Here is a 27040-nt window from a genome sequence, read left to right on the forward strand (position 1 = left end):
AACTACAGTCAGGTCTGGCTTATTATGGGCTAAATGTTCAGCAGTTGCATTTGGAGGTCCCATATGCCCTTAACCTCTTTGTTTTCAACCACTTTTTCCATATTATGATTCTACCACTTCTTTGTTGCTAGTAAGTTGTAATTCCTTACTGAGCTTCCCATGAATCGAGGTGGCAACTTCATTGGGTTATTCATTGGGTTATGATTGGGATATTCCGTCTGGGCAATCTTCTTACAGTCACATTTTTACTGATCTAGGGAAGGGTCCTCATGGGGGCATTTTGAATGAAGAGGATGGTGAAATGCTTTAATGCAGGGTTCCTCAACCTTGGCAACTCTAAGCTGTGCGGACTTCAACTCCCAAAGCTGGCTGGGGAATTCTGGGAGTTGAAGTCCGCACAGCTTAGAGTTGCCAAGGTTGAGGAACCCTGCTTTAATGAATGGGTTGGCAGCTTCCGGTGCTTAACTCACTAGGCCGGAGCAGGACGTGAGTTCCTGTAGTCCACTGTGAAAGTGCTGGAGTTTCCATTCTCATCACTGATCAACACTTCTGCGTAAGGAGTGCAGCAGTCTGACCTACAGAGGAGAGCAAAAGGATGAAGCGGATAAACAACGGGACGGAGTGGGGGAGGAAGAGTTTGGATGGGTACAAGCTGAACTGGGAGAAAACCCAAGGGGGCCAGAATGGAGGGATTCTGGAAGCAGTGAAAGATTTAGTGGGAGTGACCAATTCACAAGGGGACCCCACTGTTAATAAGCTTCATCAATGCACGGTACTTATTTTCTCATGCGGCAGGGCTTGGTTGCGCATTTGCCTTGAAATAAAAACATATCATTTTAGCTTGATCAATGAAGAAAGAAAAGGAAGAAGAATATAGTTTAGTTTTGTGCAGTTCCTTTTAGGGTGAGGGCTGAACCTGGGGTTTGAACAGGATGCCTTGAAAGTAACTGGTAGGGGCATGACAAAAATGAAATCTCATTCAATTTTGTTCACATTTAATTTAAATATACAGGTAGTCCTCGCTTAACAACCACAACTGGGCCTAGAATTTTGGTTGCTAAGCGAAGTGGCCATTAAGCAAATCTGACCTGATTTTCTGACCTTTTTGCAGCGGTCGTTGTGAATCACCATGGGTGTTAAGCAAACCACATGGTCATTAAGCAAATCATGCGGTTCCCCATTGATTTTGCTTGCCAGAAGCCAGCTGGAAAGGTAGAAAAAAGGTAGAAAATGATGATCACATGACCGCAGGATGCTGTGACAGTCATAAATGCCAACTGGTTGCCAAGTGCCCAAATTGTGATCATGGAACTGTGGGGACACTGCAACAGTAGTAAGTGTGAGGATTGGTCGTAAGTAGTTTTTTCAGCACGGTCTTAAGTCTGAACTGTCACTAAATGAATGGTTGCTAAGTGAGGACTACCTGTAATATTTAAATTGTATCAATACAATTTTTTGGTACTAATGTATTTAATATTTTTTCCCCTTTACATTAAAAATTACAGTTTGGTAAAAACTGTGGTTGGGGGAATTTAGAATATCCTAATTTTTTTTAAAGTAAGGAATTGGTTTAATAAGATGCAGATGTGTAATCTCAGTAATTAGTAATTTTACATAGATGGAAAGAAAATTATTCTCCTGATGTTAAGGAATGGATTCAATATATGTGATTGTTATTATTTTTTGGAAATATCTTTATATTCTAAAAATGAGAAGATGGAGCAATATTTTTTCTAAATAGTGTAGATTTAATAATAAGTTTAAGGACTGAATTAATCTTATATTGATATTATATGGTTCTTTTTTTTCTTTTTCCTTATTTATTTTTTCCTCCTGTTATGTTCAGTTTACTTTAATCCCTATAATGTATGAAGGATTTTTATTATATAATCGACATTATTTTTTGTTTGTTATTATTGATTAAAATCAAAAAATAAAGTAATTGCACTTCTTTGATTTTTGCATTGCACAGAAAATTAAACTCACTTTGTCGTAAATTTAAAAAAATTAAAAAAAAAATCTTCCTGGAGTTTCAAAACAGGAAAAAATAAAATTAAAACACACTTAATGTATGCTCTGTCCTATATATTAGCTAATTTTAAACCTAAATTAGCTAGTATTAATAACTGCACACTTCTGCTCTGGCACCCGTTGCAAATGCTACTTCTTACCTAATGAAGATCTGGCTAAAATCTCTGTTTTTGTAATTGTGGTTTCAAACTAATAAAAGCATTGCTCTAAAATTAATTTTGGACTTTTTTCTCCCTGGGGAAACGGTATTCCATAGTTGGGGAGAAAATTAGTAGAGACAACCGTCTCTTTGCAACTTTGTTTTCCACTTTTGCTGGAAGCTTTGTAAACTCAAGAGGGCACCCTTAGTCTGTCTCAGGATGGTTTGAGGCCTGCTGATTTCCACAAATACCTGATATTCCACTTTTCAGGAACAAGCACACAACCAGCATGCAAACTGCCATAAACGACTGATTATATGAAACAGCCTTTGTTTTCAGAGTGGGTTGCAATCATTTTAATTTTCTCTGCATGATTTTTCCCTACAGGTTGTCCTTCACTTACAACCACAATTGGGACTGGAACTGCCATCGCTAAGTGATGTGTCATTAAGTGAGTTGCGCCCGATTTTATGACCTTTTTTGCCACGGTTGTTAAGCGAATCATGTGGTTGTTAAGCGAATCCAGCTTCCCCTATTGACTTTGCTTGTTGGAACCCCCCTGGGAAGGTCGCAAATGGTGATCACATGACTCCGGCAGGCTGCAACTATCATAAATACATGCCAGTTTCCAAGCACCCGAATTTTGATCACGTGACTGTGGGGGCATGGTGATGGTCGTAAGTGCGAGGACTGGTAGCACATCACTTTTTTCAGCAGCGGCGTAACTTCAAACGGTTGTTAAATGAATGGTCATAAGTTGAGAACTACCTGTAATTATTGCTAGAGAGTAATGAGGTTCTGGGAATCTTACTTCTCCCAAACACCAGAGTTAGTGAGAAGAAGGCTAGGTGAGGTGCTCCCTGGAAGAAAGACAGTAGCTGTACAAGCTGCCAAGCTTTCAATTTGAGGAGCGTGGGTTTAATGCTCTTTCAAAATGCCACCCCTTCTCAAATTTGCTGGCCAGACTTGCAGAAGTGCAGAGTTTTGAAAGAGGGTTAAACTCACACTTTCCTGAGAACCCAATGAAGCAAGAGAAAGTGGACCTTTCCGAAGCTGGTGGCCCCTCAAACCTGCTGAATTGAGTGGTGGCCCCATAGCCCTGCTCCTCTCTTTTGGCAGGGGGAAAAGAATGAGTGATGGTGGAGCAGACGTTTACTTGAGGGCTAGAAGGGAGGATCGAAGTGGTCAAAAGCTCTGGCCACAACAGAATGGTTGGCAAAGCATGTTAGATTTTATACCTGTGGAGGCTCTGCAGTTTCAGTGGCACAACTAAGGGCCGTTTTAGGCTCTTGCGTGCAAAAGCATGGGACGCGGCTGTGCGATTGTAGATGCAAATGGGAAAAGGCTCTATGGCCGGTTTTTTTTTTTCAGAACAGTGGATGTATACATACCTAAAGTCACATATTACATTCTTGTTATCACCTCTTTCTGGAGTGCAAGAGAGACCAGAAGGATTTGCATTGATTCGGACGGTGACAGCACTGTTAGCATCCGTTGCAACAAATGACATGTGCCAAGTATGGTGACTACAGTCTGGCTCCTCCTGGATTTTGCCTTTACAAGGCATGTAAAATTCTTTGAGTTTGTGCTCAGGTGGGATCTCATCTATCTCCTGTTGGATAGCAGATGTGTTGGTTAGTAATAAAAACAATTAACCAGGAATAGACATAATCAACATCAGTACATGAATTTAAAATGAAAATGCAAGGACATGTAGATCACCCTTTTCCCAATCTGGCAGCCCCTGGATATAACAGGACTGAAATTCCCAGAATTCTCAGCCAACTCCCTGGGAATCCTAGAAACTGGCATTGTTGGAAAAGTGTCCCTTCAGCATCTTCCATTCTGCTGGCCACAAAGGACAGTGAGTTAAGGATTTATTCTGGGTTCCCTTATGGTTTATCACTCTGCCTGCATTTTGCTCACTTCCCTATAACAACATGTTTTTAGAATTATCTAACCATCACACCAAAGGAGCAGTAATGACAATGGGCTGGGCGATGCTCTGAAGATGCTGTATCCAGTAATGGGGAAATGTCTAATCTTAGGGTACGTCCTTCTGTCTTTGTGCCCAGACGTGCAAGCGTGGATGGAACCCTTGCTTTTTGATTCTCCTCCTGGAAGGATATACATAGTTGGCTAGTTGCTAGGCATTGCCTCTCTGAATCATTGATGTCTTGAAATAAATCTGTTATGATGTTAAAAATGTATTACCTAATCATTGCTTATAAGCGTGCACAAGCACCTTCCCTCCACAGCAGTGCCAACCAAGGGCATCTTTGAAGGGTGTCCAAAAGTCAAGAAGGCAGGATGATCAAGCAACTGAAGACCCATCCCCATTTTTAGGTGCATGTTTAGAAGGGGCGGGGCTTCAGTTGCATGGTTGTGCCCACCATATTGACCCCTCCCCTCCCTTAAAATTGCCAAGGTTGAGAAACCCTGCTCTATATGCTGTTGTATTACCTAGAACCCTGGACTAGATATGGACTATCCTTAGATCTTCCTCAACTCTAGTTCTGTCTCTCTGGACTCATTTGAAAAAAAGAAGCTCTCATGCCTGTTTTTTTTATAGAGAATGCTTTGAGTTTGCAGCGTGTTGCGTTTATGTTACTTTGGTGAAAGAGTGACAACTGCTGGTTGTTTGTGTGTAATGAGCAACTCAAAACATAGATAAATAAAAGCGCAGGAAGGTCTCCATGCTGGTGGGCCACTTTCTGCCACTGTCCAGTGTTGCTGTGGGCGAGCATCAAACCTAGCAGAAGACAATCTCTTTGTTTATCCAAGGCTGCCAAAATCAGGTTGCAAATCCTTGGTAATAGGGGGGCTTAAGTAGGAGAAGAACAGAATTAACTAGGAAGATTAACTAAGGAGTGATCGCTGTGGATTTCAGACTCACCAAAGCTGCTTCAGGAATGACGTTGATGGGAAGTTTCAGGTAGTTCTGAGTAGAACCGCTTTTAGCAGTGAATGTTGCAATGCTGAAAAAACGTTGGTGGATCATTAAGAACAAATTATCTGTTCTCTCCCTTCTGCAACTCTGCAGCACTCTGCTGCATTACCATGTCCCAAAAAGCTTTTCAGAAGCATTGCATTAGCCATTCTATTAATGTTTGGGTTTGTGCCTTGACCCCTGGGGACTGCCTGAACAAGTCCTTGGAGTTTTCTTGGCAACAATTTTCAGAGGTGGTTTGCCATTGTCTCCTTCCCAGGGCTGAGAGAGAGTGACTAGCCCAAGGTCACCCTGCTGGCTTTGTGCCTACGGCAGGACTAGAACTCCCGGTCTCCCGGTTTCTAGCCTGATGCCTTCACCGCTACACCAAACTTTGGGGGAGATGGGCGGTGACAGAAATTTGAAATATTAAAAAAATAAAATAAAAATAAACTGGCTCTCCTCGTTAAATTAATTATATGTTCCTTCTTCTCTAGCTAAACAATACATCTCCCTCTTTCCCCAGAAAGCATTTCTGCTAGGCATTTTTCATTCACTAAAGGGATCACAAATCTCCAGGTAAGCCACAAATTCTCTCTCTGATTTTCTCTCCTTTACAAACTGCCCTCTTTGCAAACACTTGATTTCCCCAGGTGTTATCCTACCTGGAGGCAAAGCTGCCGCTCACAACAGGTGCGACAAAGGTTGCTGTCAGAGTAATATTTTTGCCTGTGTTCAGGAAACCACTTGTTGGTGCATAGCTCTTTAAGAAATTCAGATCATCCCAAACTTTAAAAACGAACGTTGTAGCTGCTCCAGAGTTTATCACCAGGACGGATACTTCTAAGCTCTCACCAGGTGCCAGTGTGTCTGGGAAAAATTGGCAATGTGCTCACAATATAGGTAACTATTGTCATTGTGTCTTGCAATATCAATTTTCTGTGAGATACCATAGGAAAAACTCTCCCATATAAATAAGACTTCCTTCAGTTTCAATTATTGGGCCCCAGCACCATCCAATTTGTTTACACACACAGCGTTTCTGATGAACAGTGGTCCATCTGGTAAATGACCGTCCTGTTAAAAATACCCTAATGACCAAGGTTAGTAAACAGAATGACTTGTATGAAAAGTCCTTTGTTGGCAGGGAAGTGCCTCTTTGCCACTTAGCTTTCTGTGCAAGCAGCATCTTACCTGGTCTGACTGCAGAGATGTGGTAAGGGAAAGTGACATACCCTTTTTTCATCTCAGGGATGGGAGGGAAACACATCTCTAGAGGCATGAGGAACAGCCGAAAAGCCTACGCTGGCGTTAGCCCTTTGAAGTGGTCCAGGCGAGAAGCACAACCATGAGTACTAGTGTACTCTCATTAAATAACAGAAATTGATTGGAAAATCATATGGCAAAAAGCATTAAGACTGGCAGCTTTGAGAGGAAATACCCGTGAAAATTCACAAGAAGGCTTTTTTGACATGGGGAGACCTGGACTACAGGAAAAAGCTAGAAAGTGAACCAAAATCAAAACTGCCAATCCCGTGTTATTGCTGATAGTATATTCCATCCTGCTAGGGACTTACCATTTTGTTCTGGCAGAGGCTCAATCTGCAAAGACTCCGTGCTGATGGAATCACGACTGATTCGTTGAAAGGGGAAATTGCCTGGAGAAAGGCCCTCCACTTTCAGTAAGGTTCTCTGGAAGGAAAAGATGGAGAAATTACTATTAAAAATCTTCCACACTGTTCCTGTGCATATTTATGAAACAAATGGGGAAGCATATTGGAAGACTTACAGAGAATCTGATCCTCCTCTGGGGAATTTCCAATAGTCCTCTGGGTAGCCTAGCGGTAGGACACCTACTTTCAGTTCAAGCCTAGCTTCTGATCTCAGTTTCCTCCTGCAGGAATGTCCGCAGGGAGGGGAGTGTGTCAAAAAAGTCAAGATGGCGGCACAACCATGTGATCAAAACCTTGCCCTTTTTTACATGCGAGGCATGTAAATAAAGGGGCGTGGCTTTGATTGTGTGGTTGTGGCCACCATCTTGACTTTTTTGCCTCCCCCATGACCTGTCATGAGCTTTGAATTTCAAACAGCTCAATTCGGAGCATCCTTTAGTGCTTCTAAAATGAAGCATTTCCTGATTGGCTACTGATAACCATTTGGTTATATTAAGGTGTATCTCTCCCATCATTTCTGAATAGTAGCAAGGAGATAATCAGATGCAGTGGCTAGATTGTTGGATTGGGATCAGGCATCCTCAGGTTCAAGTCCCTGCTCAATCAAGTGGATCACTAGGCAACTTTGGACCAGTCCCTACTTTCTCAGCCTTACTTCACAGGGTTCTTGATAGGATAATGTAAGTAAAAAATGAGCTATGCTTTAGCAAATAACTACCAGAAAAGGATACGTACTGGGAGATGGAAGGAAGCAGGTACAACAACCAAGGGATTGCCAAGAGCATCGAAGGTTTGGTTCACATGTATAGATTCTAGAGGAGTTCCCTGTTCAGATATAGGTACCAGGTGCAGGACTTTGATGCCTGCAGTATCTGCCATCAGCTTCAGGGAGATGGTGTAGGTTAACCCTGAAGGGGATGCAGAAGAGTCAGACAAGAAACAACTCCCTCCCTCCCTTCTCTAAGGTTTCTCCAAACCTACTCAGGTCCTAAAATTTCCTTCTCATTTATAGTTCCCTTCTAAGCTTCTGAAGAACAGAAGGTTTTCTGGATATTACATATAGTCAGGGACCATTCATTCATCTCAGGTGAGGTTTCATGAACAACACAGTGCAACTTTATGATGTGTAAGTATATGCAATCAGGCTTAGAAGTATTTGTACACTGGATAGTGCTGGGGGAAAGAGTAACCCTAAGGTAGTAATATATGGTTCCATTCTCAGAATGGTGTGTCACACCCAGGAAAAAAAGTACCTTTCACTGGTCGTCCTTGGATTGGAACCACGTAGCCATTCTGCTTCTCCATAATCTGGTAAGAAAAGTCAAGCAAGCTTTTGCCTTCAACCAGTATTTCATAATTGTTTATGGGAAACATAGTCACGGTCCATAAACCTCGCTCAGGGATAGGAGACATCATCACAATCTTGTGTTTGTTTGTGTTGATCAACATGTTCAGAGATCCCAATGGAGAACCTGCCAGGAGATGACACATAGGTAGACACAAGAGCAGGTGTAGAGTGTTGGAATTAACAGGGGTCAACTCAGCATTGCCTCATAAGCATAAGGGGGTCTCTCTAGCAAACACATCTCTATTGTGCTTGTGGGATGTCACATGGGTCACCTGATTTCCACTTCCTCCTCCTTCTTGGGCTTGGGGATTAACAATCCCCATTACCCTTCTGGCAGACATGCAAGCAGGAGATGCTGCAGGAATGCAGTCCTCCCCTTTTTCATCATCCAGTGATGATGAAGTGCTTTCTACTGGGAACCTACCTGTATTCCAATCTACTGAATAAAAGTAAGCTATCTCTATTTTTCTTCATCTAACTACAGTGTGAAGACTGAATTTATTTTCTGAATGCAATTAAGCATAATGTGCAAGTTCTCTTTTATTTATTTATTTATTTATTTAAATTTGTCCCCGCCCATCTCCTCCCACTGGATGGACTCTGGGTGGTTTACAATAAAATAGTCAATTAAAACAACGAGCATAAAACATAAATACAATATATAAATATATAATTAGCCTTAATAGATAAACATAAATATAAAATAAAATAATTTTAAAAAAAGTAGCATACATGTTTCCTAGGCCCTAGCAGGTAACAGTGCTTCACAGAAAGGACCTGGAATATGTCCTCTGTGCCAGATCTGGTGGATGGTCAGAAACCATTGGGGATGGTCAGTCCTGCAAGTAACCTGGCCGCATTGTCTTAAAGAAGACAATGAGCCCCTTCAGTTGCACCTGGAAGCCTGCTCTTCAGGCAGCAGCAGAATCACATGGGCATACCAAGTGTGCATGCTGCTGCTTTCTAGATCAGCTGAAGCTTCCAAATAGTCTTCAAGGGCAGCCCCATCTAGAGTGCATTGCAGTAGTCCAATCAGGAGGTGACGAAGGCATGAGTGACCACGAGCAGAGCCTCCCAGTCCAGGAAAGGGCACAATTAGTGCACAATGCGAGTTGACAAGGACCCCCAAATTGCACACCAGTATGGCAGTGCAACCGGGGGGTCGTAGAACAAAAAGCCCCTTAGTTTTGCTCAGAACCCTATTCTGCCCCATCCAAATCACCTCAGCCTCCAAGCACCAAGACAGAACCTCCACAACATTACTTGGATAGTCCAGGTTGGAGATATAAAGCTGGGCATCAACAGCATATTGAGAATATTTCACCCCTGATGTATATTATCCACATACTGATATTTTATCCTGTGCCAATGGATGACCTCACTTAGTGATTTCATAAAAGTGGGGAGAAAGTCAAGGCTTGCAGCATCCCACAAAGCAGGGGCCTAGCACTGGACCTCCCCCCCCGCCCCGCCCCGCCCCATCCAACACTGACTGGAACTCTTTTGGTTCACACTTCTACTCGGCAAGATTGCTGTTAGCTGCTTGGAGTTCTTTTACTAACCTTTAAAAACTCCATCACAGAGGAGGTAGGAATTTAAGAAAGGATCCTCCTCCCATTATCCATTTGCAGCCAAGCCTGTTGTATTGTTCTATATGTCCAATTCCCTGCTAATGATTTACAAGAACTTCAAAGCGTTACCCAGGTTTCACTGAAGGGATGTAAAGTAAAGCCTATCCTCATTTCCTGTTATTCTGGCACAGCGATGGTTGGATGCCTCTAGAAGATACCACCAATGGCTAGTGAGGAAACGCCCTGCGTCACACTGCCTTGTACCTGAAGGTTGGAGCACATTCATGCTGAACGGAGATAATGCTTTGACAGAGATGGTCAAGTCTTTAAGCGTGTCATCTACAGGGATGGAGAATTGTGAAGCATACACTCGGCTATCAACCAATTTAACTGAAGCAGCTTTCAGGAACATCTCCATTAGGCCCAGGACCTGTGAAATCAGACGCTTCGTGGTAGGCAAATACAAGCCACCAGAATAAGCTGCCACTTCTTCATAGATGTTCGTGTATGTTTTAGACTCTCTCTCAGCTGGACCTGTGGAGGAGAATTGCAGAAATTTCCTTTGAAAGCAGCCTCAAAAGTACAGGGTTTCTGTTGATTCTGATTGTTGCAGCAGAGTGAGTTTGCATGGCTCGGGGCCTTTCACCACCAACACTGAAGAGTGGCACAGGCATGCCCTGGCGTTATCCTCTCTCAACTATGCTTTCCTCTTGTTCCCAGCCCATGCGGGAGATGGACTTGACTCATCCTTAACTGTCCTGGGCTTGGAGGTATATTTCCCCCTTATTCTAACCCCACCCACAGCAACTTCAAGGTGTATAAAATCTGTTAGATCTTGTCATCCACCACCCTGGAAGAAATTCAGGTAACTTGAAAAAGAAGCATTAGAAGCTTGAAATGGGAAATGGAAATAGACAATTCCTGCTGGCCTAGTTTTTGGCTGCCTATAGGAGGGAGAGAGACCAGCTCAATAGTGGGGGAAGCAGGTCTAGATCCCCACAATCTGACCCACCCCACCCATTCCTGCGGCAGAGCCCTGATTGCTGAACGTTTTCCTCCCTGAAAATGCATTTGCAATGGGGTGGGGATGAAAACAACCAAGATGGTGGCCTTGATGGTGCAAATGGAGGTCTATCCCTTTTTTATGTGTGATGGGGTGCTTCAGTCACATGGGTGCAGCCACCATCAAGGTTTTTCCGACCTCTCCTGGGGAGTCTTTTGCCCCCCCCCCTGCAAGCTGGGGATATGTAGAAGGATAGTAATATTCATATTGCCTCTACTCTGGCCTCCTTTAAAAGGGCCCTTAAAATGTGGCTCTTCCCTGCAGGCTTTGAGCTCAGTTGGGTGGTGGGCCCCTTGTGGTAATGTCGCTGTGTCATAGAAAGCATTGGCTTTACTCTTTTCTGGATATTCATTGTTTTTTTCCCTTGACTGCATGCTTGTTTCACTCTGAATTGTTGAAGCAAAGTTGGGTGGCTTTACAAACTCGGTATATACATAAATCTATGCCTTTTGGCTGGGCTGGGATGGAAGCCTATAACTTTCAGTAGAAAGCACTCATCTTGTGAACAGGCCGGAGTTGGACATGGAGTTGGCATCCCTTAAATCTCTATTACTGGTTATTTTCTTTCTCAATCTTCTGACTGATTTCCTGGGCTTTGAACTGATTTCTTGCCTTGTGCTTGATTTTCCTCATGCCTGCATCTCTGAAGGCTTCTCCTAACCCCATTGCCCTGGCTAGATGTTGTGGGATCATATTTTTCCTTCTGTTCTGCTGAGCTTCCTTCCTGGGACAGCCTAAGAGAAGAGAGGGGATAAGGGTGGATGATCCTTATTGGTCATTTTCTCTTCCATTCAATTACAGATAGTCCTCGCTTAACAACCATTCATTTAGTGACAGTTTGGACTTACAATGGGGCTGGAAAAACCGACTTACGACTGGTCCTCACACTTAAGATCATCGCAGCGTCCCTGCGGTCACGTGAGCACGATTTGGGCACTTGGCAACCAGTTTGCATTTATGACCATCGCAGTGTCCTGTGGTCATGAGGTCGCCATTTTCGACCTTCCCGGCCAGCTTTTGGCAAGCAAAATCAATGGGGGAACCACGTGATTCGCTTAAAGACCATGTGGCTTGCTTAATGCCCACAGTGATTTGTTTAATGACTACCACAAAAAAGGTTGTAAAGTCGGGTCAGATTCACTTAATGACTGCTTTGCTTAGCAGCTGAAATTCTGGTCCCAGTTGTGGTCATTAAGTGAGGACTACCTGTAGCTGCTTTGGATGCTTTTAGGAGAAGAGTGGAATAAAAATGTTTCAATGAAATTGATTAACTAGATGGCCTTTTCTTTTTAAAGATAAACCTTCTCAACATTTTTACTGTAAATATTTACTAACCCATGGAGGAAAGGCAGGCACCTTTTTAGGACATGCTGTTGTTTTGCTCTCCGGCAGGCAGAGAAAACAGCTTTTTAAAGTTGGCACCTGGTCCATGATGTTGGAATGCCAACAGCCCCAAAACACCCACCCTCTGCCCACTTTCTTTAGAGGTTTTGCTTTTCTTAGCTGCCAACGGCTGCAGGTTTCATCATCCGTCAATGGTTATAAGATCAAGCGGCTGTATTTGCTTTCAGTTAAATCCAAAGGTAAATACGAAACTGGCTGTCTGCTTGGAAAATGCTCGCGAACATAAGCCAGCCCGGTGTCATGTTTAAATCAAGCCCAGAAAACTTGGCTGCCGTGCCTGATTTTCAAGTTGAGGCAGTGCAGAAACTTGGTTCCCTTCTATGATATCTCAAGAATGCAGAAAGCTCTGCCCCATGATTCCCTCAGACGGTGCAACCGGTTGGAGGGAAAACATGGGCACGGCTGCACAACATCCATGCTTAAGGCATCGCTGGAGCAACAGGAAACGGACACCAACAGGGCTGGCTTAAGATACCTCGTTGCCTGAAGCAAAAATCTAGAGGAGCCTCCTTCCCAGATTTCACATGCAGAAGCTGATTGCACTTGCACGCTGCTTCTAAACTAGTGATACTAGTGCATCACCTCTGGGGTCAGGATTTCAGCAGTGCTTCTCAACCTTGGGAACTTGAAGATGTGTGGACTTCAACTCCCAGAATTCCTCAGCCAAGCTGGCTGAGGAATTCTGGGAGTTGAAGTCCACACATCTTCAAGTTCCCAAGGTTGAGAAGCACTGGATTGCAGCATCTAGAGCAGGCCTCGTGATAGACCCAGCTCTCCCGTTCCCTCTTGGCCACCACTCCCTGCCTCTTGGGCTGGGCTGTCTCAGGCAGCAGCCTCACTGTGCTTCGAGCAGGGCAGCCCTTTGTATGGAGCAACTTAGTTGCTGGGGTAGGTGAGGGGATTCCCTGCAGGCCAGGATCTGGAATTCTCTGCATGAAAGTCAAGGGGTCTTGGGAAGAAAGATGGACCTTCACAGAAGTCATTCCTGCAACGATATTCCTCCTCTACCAGCCGATGTGTCATAGAAAGTATTCCCTCCCCTCCCCTCTTCTCCTCCCTTCTCCCTCCCTCCCTTCCCATATTAGCCTGCTAAAGTCTGAGGAGAGCACTTCTGCACTTCAGGCACTTGTACTGAAATGTCATGTACTTTCCTTTGAGGAAGCTGGTAAAAAACCAAGATGCAGGCTAGTGACTTTCGTGAGATTATTTACACGGCTTATTAAAGGGCAGATTTTTTTTCCAGCCACTATGCTTTCTGCCTGAGAAAACATCAGAATATTTCCTTTGTTGAGATTGACCTACTTCTGGGTCTCCTCCTGGTACAAACGCCTGTGAGGATGTAGCTCACTACAGACTGAGAAGAATCAATCAGAATTTTCACTTCATCCTTCAGATGTCTGTCTTTGGCTGCAGCATCAGTGAAGACAAAGATCTTGGATCTGGAGGGACACAAAAGGATTTAGAAGAAAGCTCAGGAAGTCGGTACACTGTGCTGGGAGGAAAGTAGCTTAGGGGTGGGATTGGCAAGATATTGTTCCCCTTCAGAGTTGTGGACTTTAACTTTCAGAATTTTCGAACCAGTGACTGCTAAGTATTTGGGGAATGGAAATCCTACCTGAAGAGCAAGCAGGTTGAGGAAAGTTGGGTGGCATACTATAGAATTTGGAGTGAGAATGGCTGACAATTTAGAAGGCTCTTACGTGGGATCTGATACATTTGAGTGGGGATAAGGTCACTGATGCTTTCAGGCCATAAAGACTGCGTGTTCCCTCCTAGGATCAGCGAGATGAAGCGATTAAATGCTATCGCTCAGATACAACATTGAGGCTGGTTGTACTCAGTTAACCCCCTTGTCAGCATCTGTGACGGAGAACTTGCTCTGCTCATTAAATCTGCAGAGACATTCCACGTTCAAAGAGGCAGAAGGAGGAGAAAAAACCCCGAGACAAATGATTTCAGAAAACAATGGCTTACGGATGGGATTGTCGGTTCACAGGCTGAGAATTGTTCAGGAGACGGTTTTGTAAATTGCCTGGGCCCTCCAGATCATTATTCACACCCCAAAACTCGGGTGTGGGTTACTGCAATGTGCTCTACATGGGACTGCCTTTGAGGATTACCTGGAAGCTGCAGCTGGTGCAGAAGGCGGCTGTGTGGGATGCCCATGTAACCGTGCTGCTGCGTGAGCTGCGCTGGATGCCAGATAGCTTCCAGGTGTGGTTACCACCGATAAAGACCTTCATGGCATAGGGCCTGGCTATCTGAGGGTCAACAGTATTTTTCCCTGTCCTGTACAATCTGGCAGTCTGCATGTTCTAGATGAGTGTTTGTCAACCTTGGCAACTTTAAGATGGGTGGACTTCAACTCCCAGAATTCCCCAGCCAGCCGGCTGGGGAATTCAGGGAGTTGAAGTCCACCCATCTTAAAGTTGCCAAGGTTGACAAACACTCATCTATACCCTGCCAATTAAACAACGTCCGCTGACGGGACCCAGGAAGCTGGCCTTTTCTATCATGGCACCTGTCTTCTGAAACATCATCTCCCCAGAGATCCCTAGGGCCCCCACCCTGAGTATTTGTAAAAGACTTTGAAAGCCTGGCTTTTTCCTCAGGCCTTGGGTTAGGGTGGGTGGTAAGGCTCTTTTAGGATTTTATATGTTAGTCGAATGTTCTTTCCTCGTTATTTTGGTTTCTACTGTTTTTAATGTTGTACACCACCCACAGTCCATAAGAGAGTTGGGCAGCTCTCTAAATTAGAAGATAGGTAGGTAGATAGAGATAGTCCTCACTTACCGACTGCAATTGGGACTGGTAACTGTGTTGCTAATTAGCGCAGTCATTAAGTGAAACGTCACGTGACCGCGCTGACTTATAATGTCAGTTCTGACTGAGGTTGTTAAGCAAATCGCCCAAGGTCATCAAGTGTGATGTCGCATGACCGTAACTTGTGACCTCCTGCTGGCTTCCCTATGGACTTTGCTTGTCGGAAGTCAGCTGTGAAGGTTGCAAATGGCGATCATGTGACCTCAGGATGCTGTGACCTTTGTAAATGCATGTCGGCTGCCAAGCACCCAAATCGTGATCATGTGACTGTGGGGATGCTGCGACGGCTATGATGAGGACTGACTGTCTTTTTCAGCACCATTGTAACTTCGAACAGTTGCTGAACAAGTGGTCACTAAGCAAGGACTACCTGTAGATAGAGAGAGAGAGAGATAGATGATAGAGAGAGAGAGAGATGATGGATAGCCTCCTTGCCAATTCCCAGGAAACCCATTAGAAAGAAATGAAGAACATCTTTGCTCTAATATATTGAGGGATAAACTGGTTCTAAGTCAGAAATAGTCCAGCTGCTGAAATTCTCGCAACCCTACCCCTTTCTTCTTAATCAATTTTGGCTAAAGAGATTCTGCGAGGATTGTGCTTGGAAAAGGAGCTACTCTGCTTTTTAGGCAGAAGCCAAAATCCTGACAATGGGGCTGAAGCTATGCGATGGAGTAAAGGTCATTGGAAGAGGGACACACTGTTGGGAGGTATGGGCAGAAAGAGAGAGCAGAACCATCATCCTGGCCAGTTCTCACCTTGGCAAGCTCTCTAGCAAAGCCAGTTTTACACCAGTCATCGCCATTTCCGGGCAATCACCACCACCAGCAGCAGTCAGGTTAGCGATTGCGGATTCCAGGTCGTCCACACTGCGGGTCTTAACAATGGGACCAACATCTGCAAAGATAGATCTAGGTGGGTATTGAGCCATGAGAATATGAAGAAGACTCGCCAAGGGCCACAGTTTCAGACAGAGCCTTTGTTTTTTATTTTGTTAATTCTGTTTTTACCTTTCCCAGGGCTCTGAACAGATTTTTACAATACCTTCCTTTTTAGTAATTAAGGATGAATATCCTTACCTGTTCCTGGAATAAGGAGACTGGCACCTATTTCCACATGGCCTGATTCAGGTTATTTAGTTTTATTCAGCACTGGCCAGTCTAATGGCCAAGAGCTTACCACAGTATCAGTTCAGATGTACAATTTATTCCTTACAGGTTTAATTAAAAGCTCCTTTGACTTCTGGCTCTGTAATTGCTTTCTGTACAGTGAGGGTCAATAGCACTGAATTCATAGAATCATAGGGTTGGCAGGTATCTGAGAGGTCATCTAGTCTGACCCCCCAGTTGGTGCAGCACTTGCTAAAGCATTGTGGACAGATGGCTATCCAGCCTCGGTCTGAAGACCTCGGTTAATAACTGTTCCATGTTAGGGTGGGACTTTCTACAGCAGTGTTTCTCAACCTTGGCAGCTTGAAGACGTGCGGACTTCACCTCCCAGAATTCCCCAGCCAGCCACCTCCCAGAATTCCCCAGCCAGCACGTCTTCAAGCTGCCAAGGTTGAGAAATGCTGTTCTACAGCAATACAACATCACAAAATAACATTTGTACAAAATAGAAACAATAGCACAGCCTACATATAAGTATCTAACGCACACCCCAACACAGAAGGCAGGAGCTGAGTAATTAAGGGACATTTCAAAATGTCTCTCTGAACAAGATACAATGATAGAAGCACAGGTCAGGGGGGAAAGCTTCCATTTAAAGAGATAAACTAATTTGTCAGCCCACATTGAACAGTGGGGGTCTCGACCTCTTTGAAATACTAAGAGGAGCCGCAGATGAAAATTTCAGATTACAACCATAGAATGGAGCAATTAAGTCCTCTTTAATACTAATTTGTCAACTAATGTTATTAATCATCAAATCTGTATATCATAATTTCCTTCTTTTCTGTTTCACGCAAAAAGTAAAAAAGAGGCTTCCAATTCACCACAAAATTAGTCAATGTCTTTTCTCTAAATCAAAGCAATAGAAAAAATAGATGTTGCAACTTTGAGAGTTTAATGTAAGCTGTATCTATGGTAAAAGAAGTTGTGCGTTATTCCTTTGTCTATTCCTGTCCTGTCCTGTTCTTTTTCTTTTCTTTTTTCTGCACTTCTGTTCTCTTTCTCTTTCTTTATTAGTTTCGGTTAGATTTTATCTCTTTGTTTCTTTTCTTTTTATAGTTTTTTTTGCTTTTTCGTAGTTTTTATCTTTGTTTCAAACTTAATAAAATTCTCATTAAAAAAAAAGACCAGTATCTTATCTCCCTTCAATCTTCTCTTCAGCAGGCCAGACGCACTCAGCTCCTTTAACTGTTCCTCAGAAGACATGGTTTCCAGTCCCTCCACCATCTTAGCGGCCCTTCTTTGAACTTGTGTCCACGTGTCCACGTCCATGTCGTTTTTAGATTGTGGACTAGACCCAGTATTCCAAAATAGCTTGAAGTCAATTTCCGTTCATTCGTACTAGATAGAATTGATTTATAAAACTCATGGACTTAACTAAGAGTAGAAGAGTAGAATTGATTTATAAAACACATGAACTTAACATGAACACAAAGATCTGCTGGGCCATCTTTCTCTTAGTGAGCAAATGCCCTCAAAAAGAACAACTTTTAACTTCCCCATTTAAAGGGAGGATTTAAGTTTCTATCGTCTGCCTGGTTATTTTCCTCATTTTTCTCCTTCCTCTGCATTAACCAGGACAATGACAAACCTTGAGAGCTTCACAAGCCCTTTGTTCACTTTCCACGGAAGGAGGATCTGTCACTTCAGCTTGGCCACCCCAACAGAGAGATCACTGCACCTGTTCTTATTAAAAAAATAAAGGCTGCATTCCCTCACAGGCCATCGTTAAGTCACATAATCCCTCCTAGCTGGCCATAACATTGCTTGGATTCTCTGAAAATATGGAGCAAAAGAAGAAGGGCAATTCCAGCCCAAACAGGGAGAGGGAGAAGGAATCACATCTTCTGCTGTCTCCTTACCTGGATCATTGAAGGGCACAAGAACGTAATTAAAAGGTGCATCAGGAGAGCCAGAATAATTTCGGAGAAGTCTGATGGTGTTGATTTTGACTTGGTCAATATCCGATTTCATGCTGCCAGTTGTGTCTATCACTAAGGCCAGGGAGTAACCATCCAGGTTGAAAAACTTCCTAAAAGTACCATCTCCCACTTTATTCAAGAGGCCGAAACCTGAACAAAAAAAGAGCAAGGCCAGGTTATGTCTGTACTACTGCATATCTTGTTTCAAACTGCTGTGAATGGCAATGGTTTATATTGATTTGATTTGCAAAGGAAAAGCCGTAGCTGCATTCATGTCCACTTTTCGAGCCCTGTAGATGCATTAGACATATATTACTAAAATTCCCCATTGGTTGAAAATTCAGAGAAGTGCTGTCTAAAGGGCACCAGGTTGAGGAAGTACAGGTAGTCCTCACTTAACAACCACAACTGAGACTGGCATTTCGGTTGCTAAGCAAAGTGGTCATTAAGCAAATCCAACCCGATTTTACAACCTTTTTGTGGTGGTCCTTAAGCGGATCACCATGGGCATAAAGCGAACCACATGGTCCTGAAGTGAATCACGCAGTTCCCCATTGATTTTGCTTGCCAGAAACTGGCCAGGAAGGTCAAAAATGGTGATCACATGAACATGGGATGCTGCGATGGTCATAAATGTGGTTGCCATGTGCCTAAAATGTGATCACATGACTGTGGGGGACGCCACAATGGCCGTAGGTGTGAGGACCGGTTGCAAGCCTGTTTTCTTAGCACTGTTGCAAGTCTGAACCATCCCTAAATGAATGGTTGTTAAGCAAGGACTACCTGTATGCCCTAGCCTTTTTAAGTTGGACAGATCAATAGAGCAACGTCCATGCAACGATTAGAGAAATTTTCTAGCAAGTCATCAAAACTGGGGTCCCCACAGGATCTAGGACCCAGCCTTACCATCTCCAACAAAAAAACTCTTTGTGGCTTCTATGGCTAATTCTGCTGCTTTTTGATGCAGGAGATAGTGTGGAGAGAACTTGGGGTTAGACGTCTCCTTGTTGATGCCACCAGTGGGAGAGAAATATTGCGTCACATCAGTGTTCCCACCGTGTCCACATTTGCCTGCAGCAATAATGCCGAAAAGAGAAGGAAAAGGCACAAACCCCTTGGGTTATCAAAGTCAGATCTACAGCACTGCATTTTATTTTCACCTATGGACACCATGTGACCAGACGGACCTTTAGGTCGGTGTGAAGCATCCCCACCATGTTGTTAGGATTGCTCTTAGAAGTTTAGTTCAAAATAATTAGAAACGCCATCACTGTCAATTTGTACTGTGGGCATTATTGGCTTGGCCAAAGGGCCAGCTAAGCATAGAAATCCGTTCCCCTCCGTCTGTTTGGAGCACAGAAAAGGAACTGGTGAGGAGACCTAGCAAACAGAGGTGGTCTTTACCTTGTCGCTTCATTCTGCAGGAACGCGATATCTTGTATCCACTTGTAAGCACATCGTTCACCAGTAGGTTTCTATCACATAATAACTGGCCACTGTAAGACAGAGACATTGGTATGTGGGATTCATGGATTTAAATTTGACTTAAATCAGAAATCTATCCTGAACTGCATTTCAAATGCTGCTGAAGATAACAGAAACCATTAATGTGAGGTGTGCAGTATAGGAGCTTGTAGGCAACTTTTGAGCTGAACTGAAAAAAGTCAACTGAAAAAAAAATTCTGCGCCGAATCTTTCCAAAGAGTTGCTTCACAGAAGTGTATACAGCTAGTCCTCACTTAAAGATAATAATTGGGGCCAGCAATTCCGTCACTAAGCAATGCGGTTGTAAAGTGTGACATCATGCGACCATGCCGACTTATGACGGCAGTTGCAGCAGCCCTATTTGCCATTGTTACGAGAATCTTGCACAGTTGCAGCATCTCACGGTCAAGTGATCGCCATTTGTGGCCTCCCGCTGGCTTCCCCATTGACTTTGCTTGTTGGAAGCTGGCAGGGAAGGTTGCAGATGGTGATCATGTGACTGCAGGATGCTGCGACTTCATAATTGCAAGCTGGTTGCCAAGCACCCGAATCACAATCATGTGATCACAGGGATGCTGCAACAGCTGCAACTACGAGGACACACCGTAAGTCCCCCCCATTCGGCACTGTCGTAACTTTGAAAGGACACTGAATGAGCGGTCGTTCAGCGAAGACTACCTGTACACAGTTCTCTCTTTGAACAAAACACAGTAATAATAATATTAAGATACGTACACTATCAAGGAAAAAAACATAAAAATGTGCTATTACAAAAAAGTGAAGAAATATAACAAAGAAAAAAAAACTTGTAGTATATCATCACAGTTACAAATCTATAAGCATTAATCAGCTCTGATTCTGTTTAGCATTTTCAAAACCAAGCAAGTGTTGTTCCCCAGCTGAGCAGGTTAATATGTACTACAGGCAGTCCTCATTTAGCGACTGCCTCATTTAGTGACCATTTGCAGTTCAACTGAATTGCCGGTCCCAATAGTGGTTGCTAACGAGGATTACCTGTACTTGATTTATATGCAGATGAAGATCAACTTTTACAACCCATTAGACTCAAAATAAGCCTTCGTGTTTTTTCAGATGAGCCCATTTGTGGATTTACCTTGGTTTTCTTTCACAGTCACGACATGTTTTCTTAGAAAGAGGTGCAGTGGGAAAGACAGGACTCCTTGAGTTTACTGGAGGGAACATAAAAGGGAGAAAGATTCTGTTTAGATGTAGGTGATTTCCTCTTAAGACCGAAATTCCTCCAATCCCACTTTTGCAATTTTAATGGTATCTTGTCAGGGTTCTCACCAAACAGCGGCGGTGGTGCGGCTGGCCATAAAACATACAATTATTAGAAGGCAAACTGGTGAGGCTAAAATGAATTGGGCCAAGAATAAGAATAAGGCAGAAGGGAAGTTGGAGCCTCCAAAGCAAGTCACAAAACACAAGACATCTGTTTCACAGAAGGAGAACTGGTGATGCTCAGAAGGGCATGCACGCAGGTACACACACACACACACACACAAACACACAAATCCTTTCAAGTGTAAGATACAGCTGCAGAAACATGTTGTTATTAGATTTGGTCAGCCCTCCAAGGTAGATCAGGCTAGGAAATCAGTGCTATGTGGGTCGATACTACTTTTACTGTAAAGCTCTGGTAACTGAATCTTGAAAGTGGGAATGTGCTTCCCACTCCCTCCCTTTATCTTTACGTGAACAAAGGAGGGGCTTGTCTGAGACGTTTTCTCAAGTTACTTCCTTGGCCAGGGCTCAAGCCCCTCTTATCTGACCATTGCCTTGGTAGAGGCTCTTCCTCCTGTCCTTCAAGGCTGCTCCCCCTTTCCCCTACAGATTTATATCCCCCCTTTATTTCGTATAACCTAAGAAGACATCCATCACTCTCCCTCCTATTTTCCCCAGCACGGCAACTCTGTGAGTGGGTTGGGCTGAGAGAGAAGGATTGACCCAAAGTCACCCAACTGGCTTCTGTGCCTAAGGGAGGATGAAGAACCCTAACTAACCCTAACCTTAACCCTAACCCTAACCCTAACCGCGTCATCACCAGACTTACATCCATTATGGACGCAAAATGGACTCGGCTCCCATCCAGTCGATGGAGACGTCTCTGGCCATGGCGGCGACGGACTTGACCCTTCTGCATCTTCTCTTTTTTTCTTATTTAAGTTTGCCATGCCTCATGTTTTTTCTTGATACGACGCTGGTGGCCACTTTTAGGGCCCCATCGGTCCTTGTAGCAGGGTCAATGTTCAATAAAAATGGTTGCTCTTTCCTAAAAAAATGTCTGCTCTTCCCTAACCCTAACCCTAACCCTCCTGGTTTCCAGCCTAGCACCTTAACCCTTATACTAGATTGGCTTTCTAATTTCACTTGGCCCCTGAGGCATTCTGTGAAATAAAACTGATGCAGGAGTCCAGTGAGTTGCTGTGCAGCATGTCAGTGACTCCCTGTTTTAATGGACAGACACACACACAGCATGCCCACTTATACCCAACTGAAAGTCTCTTTCAAGCTGAGCTCAGCTCCCTGTGCCTTTGCAGAGATATTGCTGTAGTTTTCTCAGCAACAATTTAGACGCTGTTTGCCATGCCTTCTTCTAGGGGGTGGTTTGCGTCCCCAGGCTTGCATGTGAGTGTCCTTGTGTGTGCGTACGGAAACATATGCATATATGCAAACACACATGGAAGAACACGTGTGTACACACAGACAAGTTAGGTGGCCAAGAAAGCCCGCCTGGCATTAACAAGATATGTATGGAGACATCAACACCCAGGAACATCTCGCTGGTACTTCAACCAGAAGCTGACCTAATAATAAAAGTGGAAAGATGGGCTACACGTTTCAATAAAAAATAAATTAAAATAGAATCAGAGCTTCCCGCAGTTTGGTGGGGAGGGTGGGGGGGACTTTGTGCAGACGTAGAAAATTGGTTGTATGTATTTATTTCAAAGTGGTGTCTTCCATCTCCTCAGACCAGCTGTTGCTCTCCACAGCTGACCATGAAAATGTGAATTGGACTCCAAGACATCAGCAGAGTGGCAGGTTGGGAATCCAAAATACATGCATTGGCTCAAAGTCAGAAGACACTGCATGGTAATCCAAACAATTATGATTTTTTAAAAAACTCTGTTTGGCACACGTTCTTACCTGTTCTTACCATGCAGCTTAATATGAAATGTGATTTAATTTTTTTACCTTCTATACCAGTGTTTCTCAACCTTGGCAACTTTAAGACATGTGGACTTCAACTCCCAGAATTCAGTGGCTGGCTGGGGAATTCTGGGAGTTGAAGTCCACAAGTCTTAAAGCTGCCAAGGTTGAGAAACACAGCTCTATACAGTCATGATTACAAAGGGAGTGCTTTTCTTCCAGGAAATTTGAGGAAACTCCATCAAAAACAAGGCAATACCAGGGTTATCTGCAGTGTGTGCGTTTGTGTGTAAAAAACATCAAGATGGTAGCCATGACCACTTGACTGGGGCCAGCATCTTCACTTTTTTGGCTCCCTCCCCCAATGGACAACCCTGGGCGGTATCCAGTTCTTGGTTTCCACATTCATAGTGACTTACACAAGTGTTCGTAAGGGTTGAGATTTTGCATTTCCACCCAGTTGGTGTTGCTGTAGAATTTCTGGAGGATATGGAGGGCTTTCCCAGCACTGCAACGAGCTGCTTCCAGAGCAGTGGAATTCACCTCACCTCTCAGGCTGGAAAGCATAGAGTTACTCAGAACTTGAAGCTGTTTAATACCTGGGAACAGATAGCGTGGAACTTCTGAATAGCTGAATGTAAGGTTAGAATGAGCTTAACCATCTACTCCTACACACTCTTCAGAACAAGAATCAGTTACTATGGCATCCCCAAAAGATGGCTATCTTGCTTCTGGTAGAGGAGAGTCTGCTACCTCCTTTTTTATTTTTTGGTATATAATTTTCATTTTTAACAGCAATATTTTTTTAATCCATTCAATCGTGTCTGATTCTCAGAAACTGCCTGGACAAGTCCCTGCAGTTTTCTTGGCAAGAGTTATCAGAAGTGGTTTGTCATTGCCGGCTGCTTCCTAGGGCTGAGAGAGAGTGACTGGCCCAAGGTCACCTAGCTGGCTTTGCGCCTAACGCGGGACTAGAACTCATGATCTCTTGGTTTCTAGCCTGATGCCTTCACCACTACCCCAAACTGGCTCTCATTAACAGCAATAATAAGAACTAATACAAGCTAAAATAGAACAGAGGAAAGGAAAAGGAAATGAATGAATGAATGAATGAATGAATGAAAAAGCTAAAAGGGCAATAAGAAAAAAAGTAGAAGGAAGTAGAAAATAAGAGAAAGCTATAAAGAAAGATATGAAGAAGTGGTTTCAATATTCTTCACAGCAGTTACAAGTACAATTATACTTTAACCCAGACTTTCTCAACATTTTGACCCTGGAGGAACCCTTGAAATATTTTTTAGGCCTCGGGGAACCCCTGCACATTCAGCCTTAAATATAAGCCAGAAGTTACTTATTCTATTCCTTTCATGTGTAGGCCTGTATAGATGCATTAACAGTGTCCTTAAATTAAAAATAAAGAATGAAACTTACCTCTTTAATGTAAGTTGCCCGAATTTGAAATAATTTTTTAAATAAACCGTGATCTCCCAGGGAACCCCTTGCGACCTCTCACGGCACCCTGGGGTTCCATGGTTGAGAAACCCTGCTTTAACCTCTCTCTCTCAAGTTACATCAAGACTCTGATATCTCTAGAAACGTGAACAGTTTTTACTGCTAGGAATTTTTTTCTCATAACCAACCAAAACCTACTTCCTTGTAATTTCAATCCACTCTTTCTTGTCCTATCTTTTGGAATGACTGTGAACACTTCTGCCTCATCTTCTGCATGACAGCCCTTTGGATACTTGAAGATGGCTCATATACCTCTTCGTTATCTTCTCCTCTCCAGGTTAAACACACTCATTGTCTCCAACCAGAATCCTTGTCATCTTGGTTGCTGTCCCCTGGGCACATACAATTTGTCAGTATCCTTAAAATTCTCTCTTCCCTGAATGCTTATGTAGTGACATTAGGACAGGCCAGATAGTAATCTAAACTTGAAATCATGCCCTCCCTGGAATATCTTGAACATGAGAAGAGCTAATGATGGATCAAGTCTAGCCAGCATTCCCTCTCACAGGAACCTGCTCCGTGGAAGGGCCAGCTACCTTAAAACTGTTTCCCACGTTTGAACAGAAATCAGGCTTAAGGACATAGAGAAGGTCCAAGATTCATTTCCAACTAAAAGGATCTTGGCCAGTATAGACCAAAGGAAGCTTTTTGCGTACCAGCCCATAATGCTGGTACCTGTCAGGCATCGATCAAACTCAGGGTACAAGTCAGAATCATAGAATCCTCAGAATGCTGGTTTTCGCTTGGGTAGGACTTCAAAACATTTTTCCATTTGGCTTGTGAAGGCTTTTAGATGCCTTCGACTTTGGTCTCTGAAGCTTGTTAATTTGTTTTCACTGGTGTTAGTGTTGTGTTATTATAACATTGTCTTGAAACTTTTATCTGTCTGTCTGTCTGTCTGTCTGTCTGTCTGTCTATCTATCTATCTATCTATCTATCTATCTATCTATCTATCTAGTTGCCCATTTTACAAAACGTGCTTCTGGGCAGTGTACAATAAAATCATAAAATAACAACATTAAAACAGTGTACTATTCCAATGATCTGAAATGCTCTTATTTTTAAAAACAAATACATAAAAGCAACAGGGCCAAATGCTCATGAAATCAAAAGTTCCTGCTCTATGTAAAGCAAAATTGCCCTCTGCACGCATCTCCTGTTGATGCTCATTACTTATCCAAAGCTCTTTCTTTTAACAGAACCTGGAGGCCAACAACAGGTACACAATAATAAGGCCACATAGCGTTTCACCCACCCTTTGTATAACTGATAAGCATTAAAACATGAATGAGTGAATGAGTAATGGAGTTGGGCAAGACTATAGCTACTAATTAACCATCCATGTTCAACCAACCATGTTCAAGCCTACTGGAAACATGGCAGGTTAGCATAATTACCATATTTCATTTTCCTTTAATCCACTGATTGCAATCTCTCTTTCCCCTAGGCCAATAAGTTGGAGTTAGGGCCACGTAGTTTGGTTGAGATTTTTTGCTGGAACAGGCTAGAATGGCTGCCTCTATTGGAATCTTGACCACTGACCAGATTTCTCACCCATTTCCATTCATAACTGAGTTTCCTCCCGTTCCTGATGCCCCCCAAGCATTGAACATACTCCCCTTCTAAGCAGCAACAATCATAAACCCCACCTTACTTTTGCTAATGTGTTCACAGTAGAAGAAGTAGCTGCTGTCTTGAGAGTGCCTGGTTTCCACTTTATTATTTTCATTGACAATTTCCTGAAGGGCACTTAGAAATCGACTGGGAGAGACATCAGCTGTGCATGAAAAAGTAGATGGGTTAGAATTATTGTTCTCATCAGTAGTAGTTGAAAGGTGAAAGGTCCCCTGTGCAAGCACCGAGTCATGTCTGGCCCTTTGGGGGGACGCCGCTTTCGTGATGTTTGCTTGGCAGACTAAAGCGGGGTGGTTTGCCATGGCCTTCCCCAGTCGTCACCTTCCCCAGCAAGTTACAGCAGTAGTATTCTTCTTGACCTTTCAGTCTACCTGGCATATACAATATCCACGCTTTGAAAATGGTCTAGGGCTGAAGGAGATGACATTAAAAGAGGTCTCCTGAAATCCCATTTCCTCCCAAGATGGCTGGGAAATAAGGGATTTGGAGCCCAGCTCACCCAAGGAGCACCAGACTGGGAACATTTGTTAGTATGGAAGAAAAGGCTAGAAAGAGGCTAGAAGAGCCATCTAGATTCTCTACAGATTGATCAACATACCCCAAGATTCCCCAAGATGATCAGTCTCTCATGGGCTGGAGGTGGGATGAGGCATTGATAATCAGAATTTGCTTTCTGGAAAGGATTGTGTTGGTGAAAGGTCAGCCTTGGGAAGAATCATGCTGTTTAGTTCTAGGTGTGACAAGGAGATCCAGGGTCTAGAACCGAGTGCCAGGACACTGAGCTTTGCAGCAAGACTAACCCTCCTGTTTGGGATCCCAGGGCCAGCTTACCTTGGAAATAGGCCTTGAACAGCCCCGTTGCATTCAACGGCATCATGTTTTCTAGCACCCCAGGAGCCATGGTAGGTCTTCCAGGCAGGGGGTTCCTCTCCATGTACCAGGCTAAGGCCCGCAGCGCCCCCATTTCCGTGATGTCGGCATCCGTATAGTCACTTGGAGAGATGCCCCCCGATTCATGGTTGGGGTGGAATCCGCTCACAATCCCTGCACAGACAAGCAAGGAGAGCAGCATGGTGTGTGACAGAGCGGCCAGATGGTGGAGGAGGGAGGGTGTGTCAGCTCTGGGTCTTGTCCTGCCTCTTAGCTTTCCTTTGCTCTGGAGTA

General features: G+C 43.7%; 1 protein-coding gene across 1 annotated transcript; it reads right to left on the reverse strand.

Annotated features, from left to right (window-relative positions):
• Nucleotides 1-444: 444 nt before the first annotated feature.
• On the reverse strand, nt 445-27040 carry LOC134488907 (von Willebrand factor A domain-containing protein 7-like). The gene is made up of 17 exons (XM_063291260.1): nt 26708-27040; nt 25896-26018; nt 23149-23328; nt 20673-20748; nt 19478-19569; nt 18980-19144; nt 18014-18223; nt 15741-15879; nt 13462-13598; nt 9957-10226; nt 8027-8245; nt 7509-7681; nt 6678-6792; nt 5766-5970; nt 5068-5149; nt 3563-3783; nt 445-575 (listed from the first exon to the last, which is right to left on the reverse strand). Exons 1-17 carry the CDS (start codon nt 26946-26948, stop codon nt 470-472), a joined length of 2754 nt encoding a protein of 917 aa, XP_063147330.1. The 5' UTR covers nt 26949-27040; the 3' UTR covers nt 445-469.

The sequence above is a fragment of the Candoia aspera genome, chromosome 2 (assembly GCF_035149785.1).
Source record: "Candoia aspera isolate rCanAsp1 chromosome 2, rCanAsp1.hap2, whole genome shotgun sequence".
In the NCBI taxonomy this organism is placed as follows: Eukaryota; Metazoa; Chordata; class Lepidosauria; order Squamata; family Boidae; genus Candoia; species Candoia aspera.